Here is a 20,205-nt window from a genome sequence, read left to right as displayed (position 1 = left end):
GATGCCATGATCTTCGTTTTCTGAATGTTGAGCTTTAGGCCAACTTTTTCACTCTCCTCTTTCACTTTCATCAAGAGGCTTTTTAGTTCCTCTTCACTTTCTGCCATAAGGGTGGTGTCATCTGCATATCTGAGGTGATTGATATTTCTCCCGGCAATCTTGATTCCAGCTTGTGTTTCTTCCAGTCCAGCGTTTCTCATGATGTACTCTGCATAGAAGTTAAATAAGCATGGTGATAATATACAGCCTTGACGTACTCCTTTTCCTATTTGAAACCAGCCTGTTGTTCCATGTCCAGTTCTAACTGTTGCTTCCTGACCTGCGTACAGATTTCTCAAGAGGCAAGATTATTATATAATACTTATACTTACTTATATGTATAAGTATTTTTACACAGTAATGATACAATTTTTATATACTTTTTAATTTTTTAAATGACTGAATAGTTTTACAATGTATGAATATGGATCTTGTTGGATTGTTAATGGCAAACAATGGCAGATGAACAATTTTATAAACAAATTTTGATGTACATTCTTAATTACTATAAGAACCCTCTTTTGCAAAACACTGTTCAACTCTTTAAGAGTCCCTGTGCTCTTAACTTTTTGTGCTTAACTTACATTCAGTTTGTTAAAATCTAACTAGAAGAAATACCTTGTTTTGGCATTTGGTTAGGGTTTTGGTTCAAAACTTTCATTAGGAGTTAAACAGTTACCAGTCCATATGTGGAAAAAAAAATCCATCTCTTTTATATCCATATGTCAACATTCTCATTGGAGTTTAAAGGATCTGAGATATCATACAGGTAGATTCTTAGTTTATAGATTAGGAAATTGAGGTCTAGAATGGTTAAGTGATTTTCTCCAGATCAAATAGAGAATTCTCAATTATAAGGGTAGAATTCTTAATTCCAAGTGCAGAGTTCTTTCCATATCCAAAGAGGCTCCCCAGGGATAGGTGTAAGGCTCTCCCCTGAGCTTCTTTAGATGATGTCATCCACACTCAGATAATGCATGTCTAGATGTGCAGTCACCACCCCCACATCAATTGCCATCAATGCAGCTTATAGGTTTGTTTTTTTTTTAACAAGATAAAAAGAATCAGGTCCCCTAATGGGAGCAGAAGAATTATTATCAAATGGCTCAAAAGTAGCTAGCTGCTTTCAAAAGGGAGATTGATCATTTTCTAAATTATAAATTCTTTATTTTCTGTGTTTATAATCTCAGACTATCAACCTTACCCAGGTGGAAGAGTGGTAATCAAATTAAAAGCAACATTCAAAGATTTAAGGACCTTAAGCTGTTGAATTGTAGAAGGGATTTCTTTGATAGGATTATTTCTCAGATTCAGTATTTGTAAATTTTTAAGACAGTATACCTAAGGAATAGAAAACAGAAATAAACATGAGTAGGACAATAAACCCTTTGGACCAAAGCAGAAAAATCAGTAGCTTACACTCATTTTTCTCAATATATCACATATCTCAATAAGTACCTTTGCTAAGCCTTTAAAATAACTAACCCTCATTCATATCTATGATCTGGTAAGATAGTGTAGCTACTATACTTATATATCCTTGACTCAAGAATGTTCCTTTTCTAAATGGGGAAATCATCCTGTTTAATCAATCTCGTGGTTTTGTAAGAAGCAACTATGCAAAGAATGAGGAATGAAAGCGATACCTGTGTGATGTATCTTCTGTACTTTTACTCTTAACCTCTTTGTCTCTTTCTCTCTTAAGTGTATCTACTTTAGACAGAATATCACCAGGGCTTGTTTTTTTAAATCCAGTCTGACACACTGTAGTTTTGACTGGGGTGTTTGAATGCATTCACATTTAATGTTACTATTGACATGGTTGTGTTTACATCACAGTTTAACTTACAGTGTTCCATATGTCTTGTCATTTTTGTTCCTCCTCTGCTGTCTTTGTCTGCATCAACTGAGTATTTTATAGTATAGCATTTTAATTACTTTAATGATTTTTTTCCCACTATATTCTCCCCAGTTATTAGTGATTGCTCTAAGGCTTGTAATATACACCTTGACTTATCAGAATCTACTTCAGATTTACACTAATTCCAGTGAGATATGGAAATGTTACTAAATAGCTCTATTCCCTCTTCTTTTTTTGTACTATAATTGTTATACATACTACATTCATATATGTTACAGACCTAACAATACATTATTTAATTACCACTATATGTGATTTTGTGGCTAAGAGAAGAAAGGAGACCAAGTAAATATTTGTATGGTTTGTTACATTTACCATTTTTGCTTTTACTTTTTTCTATCCTAAACTATCCACTAGGCTCTGTCCTCTGCCAGCATCTACCACCTTGAATTTTTCATGAAACTTGTAATGAATCCAGTCACCACATTTATGCCAGCCTCTGGTCTTCCATATTCATTTCTTTTACACTAAGATAATAACTTGGCATCATTTGCCTGCCCCTAGTAAAGCACTTCCAAGTCTGGATATTGCCATTTTCATTGGAATATTTTATCTATAGCTATACAACATGGATCTGCCTTTTAACGGCAAGTTCTACTTATTTCTATCACTTTAAAAATGAGCACTTTATATTTTACAACAGAAAATCTCCCATACAGTTATACATTTTAGTGGTTAAAGTATTCTTTGACAGATCTATATGTCTCACATATAACTTGTTTAGAAGAAAGGTTAAAATTAACATGAAGAACTAAGATCCCTATACTCTTCAGGAATTCTTGTCAATTTGTCTTAGTCAAATTAAGCAAACTAGTGTGACATACTCAAGAAGAAAAAGTAACTGTTCTAGTAAAAATAAAGACACATTTGTTGTTGAGTCACTAGTTCAGTCCAGTTCGGTTGCTCAGTCGTGTCCGACTCTTTGCAACCCCATGAATCGCAGCACACCAGGCCTCCCTGTCCATCACCAACTCCTGGAGTTCACTCAGACTCACGTCTATCGAGTCAGTGATGCCATCTAGCCATCTCATCCTCTGTTGTCCCCTTCTCCTCCTGCCCCCAATCCCTCCCAGCATCAGAGTCTTTTCCAATGAGTCAACTCTTCCCATGAGGTGGCCAAAGTACTGGAGTTTCAGCTTTAGCATCATTCCTTCCAAAGAAATCCCAGAGCTGATCTCCTTCAGAATGGACTGGTTGGATCTCCTTGCAGTCCAAGGGACTCTCAAGAGTCTTCTCCAACACCACAATTCAAATGCATCAATTCTTCGGCGCTCAGCTTTCTTCACAGTCCAACTCTCACATCCATACATGACCACAGGAAAAACCACAGCCTTGACTAGACGGACCTTTGTTGGCAAAGTTTCAACATGCTATCTAGGTTGGTCATAACTTTTCTTCCAAGGAGTAAGCGTCTTTGAATTTCATGGCTGCAGTCACCACCTGCAGTGATTTTGGAGCCCCCCAAAATAAAGTCTGACACAGTTTCCACTGTTTCCCCATCTATTTCCCATGAAGTGATGGGACCAGATGCCATGATCTTTGTTTTTTGAATGTTGAGCTTTAGGCCAACTTTTTTACTCTCCTCTTTCACTTTCATCAAGAGGCTTTTTAGTTCCTCTTCACTTTCTGTCATAAGGGTGGTGTCATCTGCATATCTGAGGTTATTGATATTTCTCCTGGCAATCTTGATTCCAGCTTGTGCTTCTTCCAGTCCAGCATTTCTCATGATGTACTCTGCATATAAGTTAAATAAGCAGGGTTGAGTTGCTAAGTCATGTCCAACTCTTTGTGACTCCATGGACTGCAGCAAGCCAGGTTTCTCCGTCCTTCACTGTCTCCCAGACTTTGCTCAAACTCATGTCCATTGAGTCGGTGATGCTATCAACCATCTAATCCATGGGACATAGTGAAGAGTTCTGACAAAATGTGGTCTCCTGGAGGAAGGAATGGCAGACCACTCCAGTATTCTTGCCATGAGAACCCCATGAACAGGATGAAAAGGCAAAACACAATATTATAGGGAAATTATGAAAATGTATGTTTTCAATACTGCATATTTGAAACAGAAAGCAGTCAGTTTGCTGGAAATCAATTCACTTTAAAAGTCAATATTTTAGAAATCAATTCATGAAACAATAAAATACCCTATGACCAATTAAACAATAACTAAGCCATCACTTCATGGGAAATAGATCGGGACACAGTGGAAACAGTGTCAGACTTTGTTTGGGCTCCAAAATCACTGCAGATGGTGAATGCAGCAATGAAATTAAAAGACGCTTACTCCTTGGAAGAAAAGTTATGACCAACCTAGATAGCATATTAAAAAGCAGAAACGTTACTTTGCCAACAAAGGTCCATCTAGTCAAGGCTATGGTTTTTCCAGTGGTCATGTATGGATGTGAGAGTTGGACTGTGAAGAAAGCTGAGTGCTGAAGAATTGATGCTTTTGAACTGTGGTGTTGGAAAAGACTCTTGAGAGTCCCTTGGACTGCAAGGAGATCCAACCAGTCCATTCTAAAGGAGATCGGTCCTGGGTGTTCATTGGAAGGACTCATGCTGAAGCTGAAACTCCAATACTTTGGCCACCTGATGCGAAGGGGTGACTCATTGGAAAGAGACTCTGATGCTGGGAGGGATTGGGGGCAGGAGGAGAAGGGGACGACAGAGGATGATATGGCTGGATGGCATCATGGACTCGATGGACATGAGTCTGAGTGAACTCCGGGAGTTGGTGATGGACAGGGATGTCTGGCGTGCTGCGATCCATGGGGTCACAAAGAGTTGGACACGACTGAGTAACTGAACTGAACTGAACTGGACTGAAAGACACAGAAAACATAATCTGTCCTGAACTTCCCTAGTGGCTCAGATGGTGAAGAATCTGCCTGCAGTGCAGGAGACCTGAGTTTGATCCCTGGATCGGGAAGACCCCCTGGAGAAAGTAATGGCTATAATTGTCCTCATTAGTCGTAATGACGTATTTATATAAAATGACACTGAATTACCTCTTCCCATATCTGATTATCCTTGTATGTTTTACTGAGCAGATTATCCTATTTCAGCCTATGATAATTAATACTTGTTACAACATCATATTATCTGGTCACTAAAGATTGTCTTTAAAGCTTCCAATTAACACAGATAAGGTATATCTTAGATTTTATTCAGAATCAGAAAAAAAATAATTTTACATGCATTGTTTAATTATGAGAACATATTTGAGAACCAGACTATAACACAGTCTTTGAAGATTGTGTCAGGACTTCCTAAGAAAAATGTACTATACTTTTGGTACTTTTGAAAGTAAGCCTTTTTGGATGCAATCCAAAATACATTTACTTTACAGTAACTCCAGGGTGCCATAAGTGTCTATTTTAAACTAATAATTATTATAAATAGTAAGAAATTATGACAATCGATACAATAATAAAATGGACTTACTTCTGTGGGAAAGTCACAGATGTTATTATATGATAAATTAAGATATATCAACTGGAAAGCCAAAGGTGTTAGATCTGGACAATTTAGGAGAAAAAAGCCCTAGAGGAAAGTGACAAGAGAAAAAGTTAATTATTTACCACACACAAAATATTTTATACAAGAGTTTAAAAAGATGAGCACATAAATGAAATGACAATGTTTGACATACTAGCAAGCCTATAATAATCTTCCATTCATTTATTTTAGCCTTTCACGATAATAATTTCTTAAATATGTAAATAAACAAAATAGAAAAACTACCAAGTATTTATGCATGTAATAAATACAGTGTTGTATGTGTGACAGGCATTATTTCAACTAATAACAAGCAAACACTTATTGACTGTCCACTACATGCTGAAATAAATAAATATATTTTATATTTAATTCTCTTTACCCCCTATTTTTCATGTCTCTACTTCTATTTCTCTGGTATCTTTTTATTAATCTAACATCTATCTAAGATTTTTAACTGCCTAAATATGCTAATTTCTGACTTAGGAAAATGTATGCCTTAATTTGGACTAAAATTTTTCCATTTTATCACAGTTGTTGTATTTATTGGGAAAATATTGTTATTATTTCATTATTTTCTATTTTAATGTCTGAGAAAATGTGGTGATTTCTCCTTTTTAAGTTTTGAATTTGTGTTTAAAGTTTCTTTTTTTCTTAATCATATCATGGATTTAGCAATTTTATTAATTAATTAACAAAGGGTATTGATCCATAGTTTTCTTGTGGTGTCTTCAGCTTCCTCTGATATCTGGGTTATACTGATAGCATAAAATGTGTTCTGGATTGTGATATTTTTACTTAGTAGAAAATATATTTGGTCATCTGAAAGACCGAAATATATTTCTTATATATAGTTGGACTTCATCCATGGTTCCTGGCTACTAGCTCCCGGAACCCTTGGAATTTCCTAGACAATAAGAGCAATGGGAACATTTTTTGCCATAATAGTTATTTCCTTATCTTCAGTTCCTGAAGTTGTTTCAGAGCCATGAAGGCAAAATGAGTGTCTTGTTATTCATAACAAACCCCTTTATAGCACAACTGTCTTTATGTAAATGCAGTAACTTTTGAAAAGCTTCTAAGGATGGAGACTGGTTATTAGAGGAACCCACCATGTGATTAGAAGGTTAGAACTTTCAATCCCCTCACCTCTGAAGAGGGGGACAATTAAAGACTAAGCTCAGTCGCCAATGGTCAAAAATTTAGTCAATGAAACCCATGAATGAAGCCTCCGTAAAACCAGAAGAACAGAGTGTGGAACGTTCCAGGCTGGTGAACGCATGGAGATTTGGGGAGAGCAGCACGTGGAGAAGATGTGGAACCTCTGGGCCCTTTCTTCATATCTTCCCCTATGTATCTTCATCTGGCTGTTTTTCATATCCTTTAATATCCTTTGTAGTAAGCCAGTAATCAAGTACGTAAGTTGCTTTTCTGAGTTCTGTGAGCTACTCTAGGAAATTAACGGAAGCTAAGAAGCGGGTTGTGAGAATTTCTGATTTATGGCCCGTCAGTCAGAAGTATGGGGCTTCCCAGTGGCACTAGTGGTAAAGAATCTGCCCGCCAGTGCAGGAGACGTAAGAGCTGCAAGTTCAATCCCTGGGGTGGGAAGATCCCCTTGAGGAGGAAATGGCAACTCACTCCCGGATCATTGCCTGGAAAATCCCATGGGCAGGGGAGTCTGGTAGGCTACAGTTCATGGGGTCGCATAAAGTCCAACATGACTGAAGCGATTTAGCATGGACGTGGTCAGAAGTATAGGTAACAACTTACGATTGGCATCCTGAGTTGGAGGGGGTCCTTGGAACCTCCAGTCTGTAGCTGGTTGGTCAGAATCGCAGGTCAACATCCTGGGCTTGTGATTGGTGTCCAAAGTGGAGGGCGGTCTTGCCGGACTGAGCACTTTCCCTGGGGAACCCAACGTTATCTCTGGATAGATACTGTCAGAATTGAGTAGAACTGTAGAACTCCCAGCTGGTGTCCAAGAATTGTTTTGTGGGGTGGAATTCCCCTATTCAGCAGTGGAATTGGGTTGTGTTCCTACCTCTTTTATTTTCTGGAAGTTTTAGAGAAGTATTGATGTTCATTTTCCTTTAAACAATCAGCAAAATTCACCCATGAAGCCATTCGGTCCTGCATTCTTTGTTCGGAAGTTTTTTATTATTTATTAAATCTATTTACTTTTTAGGGGTCTGCTCAAATTTCTAGTTCTTGTTGAGTCAGTCTTGTTAATTTGTGATTTTCTAGAAAATGTTTCATTTCATCCAGGATATTTAGTTTGCAGGCATATAATTTTTCCTACTGTTCTCTTATAATACCACTTACTTCTGTGTTTACTTATAACCCCATTTACTGAAGCCAGTAGTAACTTTTCCATTTTCATTCCTGATTTTATTTATTTGTACTTTCTTTCTTTTTTAGTCTAGCTAAAGGTCAACTTTGTTGATGTTTTCAAAGAACTAACTTTTGGTTTCTTTGATTCTCTTGCTTTCCTATTCTGTTTCATTTATCACCATTCTAATCTGTTGTTCCCTTCTTTCTGCTAATTTTGGGTTTAGTTTGCTCTCTTATTCAAGTTCCTTAAAGTACAAAGTTAGGTTGTTGATTTGAGATCTTTCTTTTCCACATATCTATTCCCCACACATAGCAGTGTATCTCCCAACATCAACATTTCACACAGCAGTATGTTTTGTTATAATCAATGGGCTAACGTTGCTATTGTTCAGTAGCTAAGTCATGTCCAGCTCTTTGTAACCCTTCAGACTGCAGCATGCCAGGCTTCCCTTTCCTTCACTATCTCTGGGATTTTGCTCAAACCCACGTCCACTGAGTCGGTGATGCCATCCAACCATCTCATCCTCTTTTGTCCTCTTCCCCTGTCCTCAATCTTTCCCAGCATCAGGGTCTTTTCCAGTGAGTCAGCTCTTTGCATCAGGTGGCCAAAGTATTAGAGCTTCAGCTTCAGCATCAGTCCTTCCAATGAATATTCAGAGTTGATTTCTTTTAGGGCTGACTAGTTGATCTCTTTGCAGTCCAATGGACTCTCAAGAGTCTTCTCCAGCATCACAGTTTGAAAGCATCAATTCTTCAGCTCTCAGCTTTCTTTATGGTCCACCTCTCAAATCCATATATGACTATACAGATCTTTGGCAGTAGAGTGATGTCTCTTCTTTTAATACACTATATGGGCTAGTCACAGCTGGTTTTTCAAGGGCAAGTGTCTTTTAATTTTGTAGCTGAAGTCACAGTCTACAGTGATTTTGGAGCCCAAGAAAATGAATTTGTCACTGTTTCCACTTCTTCCCCTTCTGTTTGCCATGAAGTGATGGGACCAGATGCCGTGGTCTTTGTTTTCTGAACATTAAGTTTTAAACCACTTTATTCACTCCTTTTTCACCCTCATCAAGAGGCTCTTTATTTCCCCTTCACCCTCGGCTATTAGGGTGGTATCATCTGCAGATTGTTGATATTTCTCTTGGTAATCTTGATTCCAGCTTGTGATTCATCCAGCCCAGCACTTTGCATGATATACTCTGCATAGAAATTAAATAAGCAAGGTGACAATATACAAGGAGCCTTGACGTACTCCTTTCCCAATTTTGAACTAGCCCCTTGTTCCATGTCTGGTTCTAACTGTTGCTTCTTGTGCTGGATACAGGTTTCTCAGGAGGCAGGTTTGGTGGTCTGGTATTCCCATCTCTTGAAGAATTTTCCACAGTTTGTTGTGATCCACACAGTCAAAGGCTTTAGCGTAGTCGATGAAGAAGAAGATTTTTCCTGGAATTCCCTTGCTTTTTCTATGATCCAACAGTTTGATCTCTGGTTCCTCAACTTTTTCTAAATCCAGCTTGCTCATCTGGAACTTCTCGGTTTACATACTGTTGAAGCCTAGCTTGAAGAATTTTGAACATTACTAACATTCAGTTCAGTTCAGTTCAGTCGCTCAGTCGTGTCTGACTCTTTGCGACCCCATGAATTGCAGCACACCAGGCCTCCCTGTCCATCACCATCTCCCGGAGTTCACTCAGACTCACGTCCATCGAGTCCATGATGCCATCCAGCCATCTCATCCTGGGTCATCCCCTTCTCCTCCTGCCCCCAATCTCTCCCAGCAACAGAGTCTTTTCCAATGAGTCAACTCTTCGCATGAGATATCCAAAGTACTGGAGCTTCAGCTTTAGCATCATTCCTTCCAAAGAAATCCCAGGGCTGATCTCCTTCAGAATGGACTGGTTGGATCTCCTTGCAGCCCAAGGGACTCTCAAGAGTCTTCTCAAACACCACAGTTCAAAAGCATCAATTCTTTGGTGCTCAGCTTTCTTCACAGTCCAACTCTCACATCCATACATGACCACAGGAAAAACCATAGCCTTGACTAGATGGACCTTAGTCGGCAAAGTAATGTCTCTGTTTTTGAATATGCTATCTAGGTTGGTCATAACTTTTCTTCCAAGGAGTAAGCGTCTTTTAATTTCATGGCTGCAGTCACCATCTGCAGTGATTTTGGAGCCCAAAAAAATAAAGTCTGACACTGTTTCCACTGTTTCCCCATCTATTTCCCATGAAGCGATGGGACCAGATGCCATGATCTTAGCTTTCTGAATGTTGAGCTTTAAGCCAATTTTTTCACTCTCCTCTTTCACTTTCATCAAGAGGCTTTTTAGCTCCTCTTCACTTTCTGCCATAAGGGTGGTGTGATCTGCATATCTGAGGTGATTGATATTTATCCTGGCAATCTTGATTCCAGCTTGTGTTTCTTCCAGTCCAGCGTTTCTCATGATGTACTCTGCATAGAAGTTAAATAAGCAGGGTGACAATATACAGCCTTGACGTACTCCTTTTCCTATTTGCAACCAGTCTGTTGTTCCATGTCCAGTTCTAACTGTTGCTTCCTGACCTGCATACAGATTTCTCAAGAGACAGGTTAGGTAGTCTGGTATTTCCATCTGTTTCAGAATTTTCCACAGTTTATTGTGATCCACACAGTCAAAGGCTTTGGCATAGTCAATAAAGCAGAAATAGATGTTTTTCTGGAACTCTCTTGCTTTTTCCATGATCCAACGGATGTTGGCAATTTGATCTCTGGTTCCTCTGCCTTTTCTAAAACCAGCTTGAACATCAGGGAGTTCACGGTTTACATATTGCTGAAGCCTGGCTTGTAGAATTTTGAGCGTTACTTTACTAGCATGTGAAATGAGTGAAATTGTGCGGTAGTTTGAGCATTCTTTTGCATTGCCTTTCTTTGGAATTGGAATGAAAACTGACCTTTTCCAGTCCTGTGGCCACTGCTGAGTTTTCCAAACTTGCTAGCATATTGAGTGCAGCACTTTCACAGCATCATCTTTCAGGATTTGAAACAGCTCAACTGGAATTCCGTCACCTCCACTAGCTTTGTTCATAGTGATTCTTTCTAAGGCCCACTTGACTTCACATTCCAAGATGTCTGGCTCTAGATTGGTGATCACATCATTGTGATTATCTGGATCATGAAGATCTTTTTCATACAGTTCTTCCATGTATTCTTGCCACCTCTTCTTAATATCTTCTGCTTCTGTTAGGTCCATACCATTTCTGTCCTTTATCGAGCCCATCTTTGCATGAAATGTTCCCTTGGTATCTCTAATTTTCTTGAAGAGATCTCTAGTCTTTCCCATTCTGTTGTTTTCTTCTATTTCTTTGCATTGATCGCTGAAGAAGGCTTTCTTATCTCTTCTTGCTATTCTTTGGAACTCTGCATTCAGATGCTTATATCTTTCCTTCTCCTTTGCTTTTTGCCTCTCTCCTTTTCACAGCTATTTGTAAGGCCTCCCCAGACAGCCATTTGCTTTTTTGCATTTCTTTTCCATGGGGATGGTCTTGATCCCTGTCTCCTGTACAATCTCACAAACCTCATTCCATAGTTCATCAGGCACTCTATCTATCAGATCTAGACCCTTAAATCTATTTCTCACTTCCACTGTATAATCATAAGGGATTTGATTTAGGTCATACCTGAATGGTCTAGCGGTTTTCCCTACTTTCTTCAATTTAAGTCTGAATTTGGCAATAAGAAATTCATGATCTGAGCCACAGTCATTACTAACATTAGCACTAGTCTAGTCAAGGCCATGGTTTTTCCAGTGGTCATGTATGGATGTGAGCGTTGGACTCTGAAGAAAGCTGAGCACTGAAGAATTGATGCTTTTGAACTGTGGTGTTGGATAAGACTCTTGAGAGTCCCTTGGACTGCAAGGAGATCCAACCAGTCCATTCTAAAGGAGATCAGTCCTGGGTGTTCATTGGAAGGAGTGATGCTAAAGCTGAAACTCCAATACTTTGGCCACCTGATGTGAAGAAGTGACCCCTTGGAAAAGACCCTGATGCTGGGAGGGATTAGGGGCAGGAGGAGATGGGGACGACAGAGGATGAGATGGCTGGATGGCATCATGGACTCGATGGACATGAGTCTGAGTGAACTCCGGGAGTTGGTGATGGACAGGGAGGCCTGGCGTGCTGCGATTCATGGGGTCGCAAAGAGTCGGAGACGACTGAGCGACTGAAATGAACTGAACTGAACATGAGCACATCATTATCAACCTAAACCCAAAATTTATGTCAGAGTTCAAACTTTGTGTCGTATATTCTATGGGTCTTGACAGATGTATAATGAAATGTGTCCATTATGATAATATTAAATCATACAGGATAATTTCACTTCCCAGAAAACCCCTTTGGTCCTGCAGTTCATGCTTCCCTCCCTCCCCCCGACACCATTATAAGCACTGATAGCATTCCTGTCACCATGGTTTTACCTTTCTAGAATTTTGTTGTTCTTGCTATTCCTCGTTCACTCCATTACTACCTCCTTGGCATTCAATTAACTTTTTGTAATCTGTCATGTTGATTCCTTTCTCATTCTCTTTTGTGTATATTTTATAGCCAGCTCCTTAGGAATGGTTATCATGAACATTCAATTGGCATCCTAAGTTTAAAGCATCTAGCTTGGATTGATACCAAGTTAACTTCAAGAGAACACAAAACTGTTCTTACTATACAGCTCCGTCACCCCAACCGCTTCAGGTTGTTCCTTCAATACCACGGAGAGTAACCTAAGTTAGGAAACCTAAAGAAAAAATACCTGACAATATAACAGGAAATTGCCATTAAAAGTATAAGGTATTAGGCATACCTTCAGATTAAGTGCGTTTCTTCCATGAGCTTGACAGTTTATTATGGCCAGGTTGGCCATGGCTAGTATGGTTTCATAGTGTGTTGCCACAATAGTCTTGAAACCTTCACCTTGTATGACAGGGGCCGCTGTAGGGTCTATTTTTTTAGATTTAATGCTACCTAAATAAACAAAACAAAACAAACGTGAAACATAAATGTGTCATCACTTAGAGTGACACTTAAAAGGTATTTGTATTGTAACAATTATTGCTGTTGTTGATTAGTCACTAAATCATGTCAGACTTGTTTGCCACCGCCAGGCTCCTCTGTCCATGGGATTTCCCAGGCGAAAATACTGGAGTGGGTTGCCATTTCCTTCTCCAGAGGATCTTCCCAACCCAGGGATTGCAGGCATCTCCTAAGTCTCTTGCATTGCAGGTAGATTCTTTATCAATGAGGCACCAGGGAAGTTTCTATGATGGCAGTGAAAAGTGAAGGTGTTAGTCACTTAGTTGTGTCTGACTCTTAGGAACCCCATGGACTGTAGCCTGCCAGGTTCCTCAGTCCACGGAGTTCTCCAGGCAAGCATACTGGAACAAGGAGCCATTCCCTTTTCCAGGGGATCTTTTTGACCCAGGGATCAAACATGGGTCTCCTGCCTTGCAGATAGATTCTTTACCATCTGAGCCACCAGAAAAGCCTGGTAAGTCAACAGAAGTAGGTTACCTAGATACATCCTTTGGAAGAGATTCCTTTTAATCGTCAAACCTCATGCTCGAGATTCCCTACAACCTTCATCCACCCAACCTCAGTTGGTTCTACTGACCAAACTTTTTAATAGCAGATAGCACAGTTGTCTTTCAAAAAGAAAACCATAAGCTAACAGATTTCTACCTCAATAATTTAGATTCCATCAGACTTTTATACTATATATAAAAATATCTGATTTTACGATGAATTACACAAACAACTTCTTGCTTCATAAAATGAAGACAGGGCATCATATAAACATATCTCAGATAGAGATCACATCCCAAGGCGCAACCTTGCTTTTCCTTAATATCACCTTGACACATGATTCCAATATCCTATGTAACTCGGTTTGAAGACCTCACACAGGGAAAGGAAAATAAAAACCTAAACAACTTGGGAGTAGCCAAACAGCAACCACCTGCATTTACTTTATCATGATCCTTGTGGGTTTCACGTTTCCTCAAGAATGGTCTACTCAAGGGATTTCCCTGGAGGTCCAGTGTTTAAGACTCTGAACTTCAAATTCAAGGGGTGAGAGAGTGCTGGTTCAGTCCCTGGCTGGGAAACTAAGATCCCACATGCAGCTTGGCCAAAAATAAATAGAACTATCTTTTTTTTTTTTTTTAAGGGCCTATTTAAGCAGACACCCAGGAGTGGCAGGAAGATATTTTGAAATATATTTTACATTCCCAGCCATTCTTGCTGTATTACTTGCACCAACAAATTTTATCATCTCAGTAGCTCTTATATTATGCTTCATTGAAAAGAAATGGGGCATGCTAGACCAGAGAAAACAATGTTCAGTTGTTAATTTCTAAAATAGACCCACTTCAGGTCAACAGATGTGAAAGTTAGCTACAGAATGAAGATGTATGATGTGATACAGAGATTCCTTGTCTTGTGGGAGGGAATAGAGCGACAGGAATGGAGAATGAGTGAAGACATAAGTCCGTGGCCTGCTTTCTGTCCGACCACACTCATGGCTAAGCTCACACAGTTGGTTTCTGATTGAAAGGTAGGGAGATGGAGGTGGCAGAGCTGGTTAGAAATTCCCTGACAGATCTCTGAAGGATCTGAGGATGCTAAAACTCACCTGGAACTTTCAAAGAGGGAAACATCAGAGAGGAATAAACTCTGTAAGTTAGTGATGCTAACCTGATTTGTTCAGGCCTATGACATGGAGGGGCTTCTCAGTGGTTCAGTGGTAAAGAATTTGCCTGCAATGCAGGAGATGTAGGAGATGAGGGTTCAATTCCTGGGTCAGAAAGATGCCCTGGAGAAGGGAATAGCAACCCACTCCAGTATTCTTGCCTGCAGAATCCCGTAGACAAGAGCTTGGTGGGCTATAGTCCGTGAGGTTGCAAAGAGTCGGACACAAGTTAGCGACTAAGCACACACACGCACGTGACATGGAGGACACCCAGAAGGTAATTTATGTCACAGACAGGGACAGGGAGCGGCTAGAAGGCTAGTGTGTGCAGAAAGCCCTGTGGTTGCTACAGTTAATGATATTACACACATATATTTGAAAGTATACTGAAAGTTGCTGAGAGAGTAAAGTTTAAAATTTTCATCACAAGAAAAAATTGTGAAGGGATGGATATTAACTAAATTTATTGTGGTCATCATTTCACCATATATTCATTTCACCATATATTCAAATCAGTGTGCTGTTTACTTTAAATGTATACAGAGTTACATGTGAATTGTATCTCAATACAACTGAGGAAAAAAGAAAGTTTTTTTTTTTTTTAAAGAAAGTTTTATGGTTGGAGTGTTCTTCTGCGTAAAGTGTGAGATTGAAAAGTGTTAGTCACTCAGTCGTGTCCGACTCTTTGAGATCTCAAGGACTACAGCCTGCCAGGCTCCACTGTCCATGGGATTTCCCAGGCGAAAATACTGGAGTGGTTAGCCATTCCCTTCTCCAGGGGATCTTCCCAACCCAGGGATCGAACCTGGGTCACCTACATTACAGGCAGATTCTCTCCTATCTGAGCCACCATCTCCTACTAAACACATCCATTGAATCACTAATTTGTTATATTTTGCTTCCTGTTCTAAAATTTTGTGATTATTTTCAAAAACAAAAATTTCAGTTCTCTGATAAAATTCTCCAACTATTTTTTTCAACATAGTAATCACAATTATTTTTAAATCCTTGTTTGAAAATTCCAGTATCTGAATGTGCGATTCTCATCCTATTGCCTGTTTCTTTCTACTGGTTTTCAGGCATTTTGTCCTGTTTTTAGGATGTTGAAAAAAAATTGTGATTTTCCAATTTAAAGCTGGACATTCTGGATAACAATTTTAAAGGGTCTGGATAATATTATCTGTCTCTAGGTTTTCTTTGACTGGACAGGAAGTATCACTGTGATTTATCAAGTATTGGTTTTGAGTTTTGCAGGGGATAACCTATTTTAGTTTTGTTCTTTCTTCTCAAACAGCATTCTTATTTCCAAGGCATGGGTCCTCTGGGTCTTCAGCTGAAAGCTTATCAAAGCCCTTCCACTTCAACAGAGCTTGAAAACTTTAAGAATTGTCTCCTGTGCAACTGGTAAAATTCACGCTCAGTTAGCGTCTCAGCCGATGTTTCGTGCTGTGTCCCTTAGTGCGCTGTCCAGCGCGCAGCCAGTTTAGAAACACCCAACACCCTTAACACCTGAGGGTCTGTTTCTACTGCTTACTCCTTCTGCTAGTTCCCATTCATTTTGTCTTTCTTTGTGTACCTGAAAACTGTGAACTGTTAACTACACACTATTCGTGAAATTGTTTATAGAAATAATGTGAGGTGTAGGGTGAAGTAATCTTTCTTTAAACATGATTTTTCATTTGTTTCTGCTCAGTAACTAAGGTCAAAGCACTTAAAACAGTGCTGGCACATGGCAAGGAGCTGTCTTGATGCCATATCAGTCTTCCCCACTCAGATTAATAATACTCTAGTTTTCATGATCCCAGCATCAATACAAAGTTGGGTTTATAGTCAGCACTTTAAAAATAGTAGCTGGGGATTTCTGTAGCAGTCCAGTGGTAAAGACTGTGTTCCAAATACAGAGGGCCCAGATTTGATCCCTGGTCAGGGGACTAGATTCCGCATGCTGTAACTGAAGATCCTGCATGCTGCCCCCAAGACCTGGTGCAGCCAAATAAATTAAAAAAAAAAAAAAAAGTTGCTGAGTAAATAGTTTAAGGAACTGATAATGAAGTGTGACATATGTGTGAATCACACACATACACACAGAGGCACAAAATCACAAATACTTCCACGGCAACAGAATCATACGTATAATTTTTTAAAGAACAATGTAAACCTATTTACCTTCATGTAAGCTCAGCATGCTTTGCTTTGGGACAGTTTCTATATGTTCATGTTCTGTTACACGGCTTTCTGGAAAAAAAATTAAAATAGGCCCATGGTTAGATGTGCATGACATTTCATGTTGAGGATGTTAGGACATTATTATAATTGTTATCTTTTAATGAATTGAGGTTATCCGTGGGAAAAAAATGCACCCAGGAAGGCATCCATCTGCACTGGCATTCTGCTTCTAGAGTTCATCAAAAGCGCCTGACGGAGGCCCATTTTCATTCCTACTGCTCCTTTTTATGAGCTTCTCTGATCCTTTGAAAGGCTTTATCTGGTTCCCATCACCACTTGTTGGGGGTGGAGTTTCCAGTCTGTCCTTGGCAGACATGCAAGGTCAGGATTTCTGTCACTGCATTCTGCCCCATCTATTAAACATACAGGTGAAAAGGAATCCCATCATTCTATCCTGCAAACCCAAGGAAGAACCACCATGTGCTGGGATGCTCCTCTGCCTTTGCTCTACTTGACCCCATTATTACCGACCATCTCCAGATTGGATTTACCTATCACAGACTGTCTTAGAGGTTTCCTCGGTAAAACTGGTGACGGTATGAGCGTGGGACCTGGGAAATCAGTAATATTGAGTGTCACCGTTCGGCTGTGTACACGGCCAGACCAGTGACTCGCGGCTTTCACAGGCGTGGTCCTCGGTACAGGGATCGGCACTGTTGCGCTTAAACGAAACAGGGGCTGCTTAAAAGTATAGATGTTGCTCTCTTGTAAAAAGTGCTCAGAGTGAACCTCCTTGAGCTTGGGACGAGGCACTGAAGGAGCGGCACTTGGAACTCTGGAGAACTCTGAAGAGAGAATCAGAAGGTCTTTTAAAATGCTGGCGTAAATGTTTTGTATTTTTAATGGCCCTTCTGATTTCCCTGGACCTTCCACTTTGCTTATTTCTTTCCGAAAAACCCGAGCCGAAGCTGAACGACACCTGGGGAAAAATATGGAACCAGTAGCAGTCTCTGGAATGTGCCAGTAGACGTGCTTAGAAGATTTTTTAGTTGTTGAAATAGTCATCACTGTTCGTTGTACATGATGATCAAGGAAGAGGTTTTGAATACTGATAGGGGTTTGTGCTCGATCCCTTGGAATGACAGGAAAACTAGTTTTATCTCTTTCAAATGAAGTGGTTTTTTCTTGGACGAAGTGTACACGTGGTAGGCTAGTTTCACCAGTCCCGACTAAATCAGAAAAAGGAAAAAGAAAGCAGAATTAGATTATGTTTATCAAGGTGTCAGGAGCAAAACTATTAATGTATTAGCATTCATAGCTTTTTTAATCCACTCACCCCCCCTCACCTTCTTAAAATGTTTCTGTATATACTCACTCAATTATTAGGACTTTTGTTTAGCTAACAGGGATAAAGTTGGAGTGAACAACTGGAGAATTGAAAAGGCTAAACTGTGTTAGAGTATGGAGCTATTCTTGGAAGAATAGAATGGATGGAGAAGAGCATAACATAAAGGGAGATTTTTGAACAGTTGTCACTAAAATATCTGGCAATATAGAAAGTTAAAATGACTTGAAGTTGGGCTGTTTATTATCTATCATTATCTCTTCCTCTTTTGAAACTTCTTTGAGGAAGGATTTACATTTCTTTTCAAAGCCAGATGTCAGACCCAGGTGTCTTGTGAGCATGATAGCATTCTGATACTGGCTAAAGGTACCACAAGTTCATCCGGGTTACAACCAGAAGTATTCTTTTCTCTCTGAGGTCCAGAAAATGCAATGTGTCTGCAACGTTAGGGAATTCACTACATCCTATCATGCTTTCTCTTTCTGATGTGCTGGAATGTTAAATGACGTTTTTGTCTATTGTCTCAGTTGAGCACAATAAATGATGAGGACTTCAGTATTCTAATGAGATAATAGATTCGTTAAGGCAAGATTTGGCCAAAGAGATGGCCCAAGCAAGTCCAACTCTGCTGTTCATACATGAGAGATGGCAAGAGGCTGATCTGTATTTGTAGAGGGGACTTTCTCTGAAGAGAGCTCTTGGAGTGTTTTGTGTTTTCCTGATCTTCCTCTCCTTAAGGTGTGTGAAAGAAGGATTTATCCCCACTTCCAACCAACTTAGGGTCTAAATCATCTATAGAGAACAGAAGTGTATGCCACAAGGAGAAAATAATATCTCACCACTACCTACCATGGTTTCCCCACCCTCATACACCTACAGAGTAACAAAAATGATTCGGCCCTTCTAGTGCTGTGTCCCCACTGCAGGAAGACAAGAGAATCCTTAAATCTACTTGACCTCTACCCTCTGGCATTTGGTGGAGGGGAGGGGAGCAGTGCAGAGACTCAGGACTGATGGTCACCTTCACTCTTAACTCCTTAACTCTTCTTCACCCATAGCCCCCACCTATGAAAATACCAGAAATTTTGAGTGAGGCAAGAGAAGCAAAAGAACAAGGTATTTCTCTGGGCTTGTTTAAAAATTAGCAGACCTAGTCTGAGTTGAGTGAAAGGGCAAGGTTTAACCGCATGCAAGATGAAAGTATCGATTTAGATTGGACTTGTGGTTTAATAGGATTTCCCTGGTGGCTCAGACAGTAAAGCGTCTGTCTACAATGCGGGAGACCCGGGTTCGATCCCTGGGTCGGGAAGATCCCCTGGAGAAGGAAATGGCAATCCACTCCAGTACTATTGCCTGGAAAATCCCATGGACAGAGGAGCCTGGTAGGCTACAGTCCATGGGGTCACAAAGAGTTGGACACGACCGAGCGACTTCACTTCACTGTGGTTTAATATCTAAAAATGAGACAAGGCTAATAGATGAAAGTGACTAGAAAAGCCTTGGGAGAGAGATGTCACATCTGATAAAGGGTTTGTATCCAAATAAAGAGCTCTTAAATTCAACAAATAAGAAAAGAAGCTAGGACTTCCCTAGTGGTCCACTGGCTAGGACTCTGGGCTCTCAAGATAGGGGGACCAGGTCTGATCGGTGGTCAGGGAGCTACTTCCTGCACTCTGCAACTTTCGGACAAATGAATAAATACTTCTTTTTTTTTAAGCCAATGAACATAGATACTCCAGCATTCTTTTGATTAGTGTTAGTATGAGTATCTTTCTCTGTCCCTAAGATATACCCATTTGAATGCAGAGTTCCAAAGAATAGCAAGGAGAGATAAGAAAGCCTTCCTCAGTGATCAGTGCAAAGAAATAGAGAAACACAATAGAATGGGCAAGACTAGAGATCTCTTCAAGAAAATTCAAGATACCAAGGGAACATTTCATGCAAAGATGGGCTCAATAAAGGACAGAAATGGTATGGACCTAACAGAAGCAGAAGATATTAAGAAGAGGTGGCAAGAATACATGGAAGAACTGTACAAAAAAGATCATCATGACCCAGATCATCACGATGGTGTGATCACTCATCTAGAGCCAGACATCCTGGAATGTGAAGTCAAGTGGGCCTCAGGAAGCATCACTATGAACAAAGCTAGTGGAGGTGATGGAATTCCAGTTGAGCTCTTTCAAA

General features: G+C 39.8%; 1 protein-coding gene across 1 annotated transcript in view; it reads right to left on the bottom strand.

Moving 5' to 3' along the window:
- Positions 1 to 20,205, bottom strand: part of LRRC63 (leucine rich repeat containing 63) — a 35,714-nt gene that overhangs the window by 8,182 nt on the left and 7,327 nt on the right. The window contains exons 2-6 of the mRNA XM_040267239.1: positions 17,225 to 17,902; positions 16,674 to 16,742; positions 12,624 to 12,784; positions 5,405 to 5,503; positions 1,244 to 1,380 (exon numbers count right to left, since the gene is read on the bottom strand). Coding sequence (XP_040123173.1) covers positions 1,244 to 1,380; positions 5,405 to 5,503; positions 12,624 to 12,784; positions 16,674 to 16,742; positions 17,225 to 17,902 — 1,144 coding nt within the window. The remainder of the gene's footprint in view (positions 1 to 1,243; positions 1,381 to 5,404; positions 5,504 to 12,623; positions 12,785 to 16,673; positions 16,743 to 17,224; positions 17,903 to 20,205) is intronic.

This window comes from Oryx dammah, unplaced genomic scaffold (genome assembly GCF_014754425.2).
Source record: "Oryx dammah isolate SB20612 unplaced genomic scaffold, SCBI_Odam_1.1 HiC_scaffold_24, whole genome shotgun sequence".
Lineage (NCBI taxonomy): Eukaryota > Metazoa > Chordata > Mammalia > Artiodactyla > Bovidae > Oryx > Oryx dammah.
This window is presented reverse-complemented; position numbering and strand designations above follow the sequence as displayed.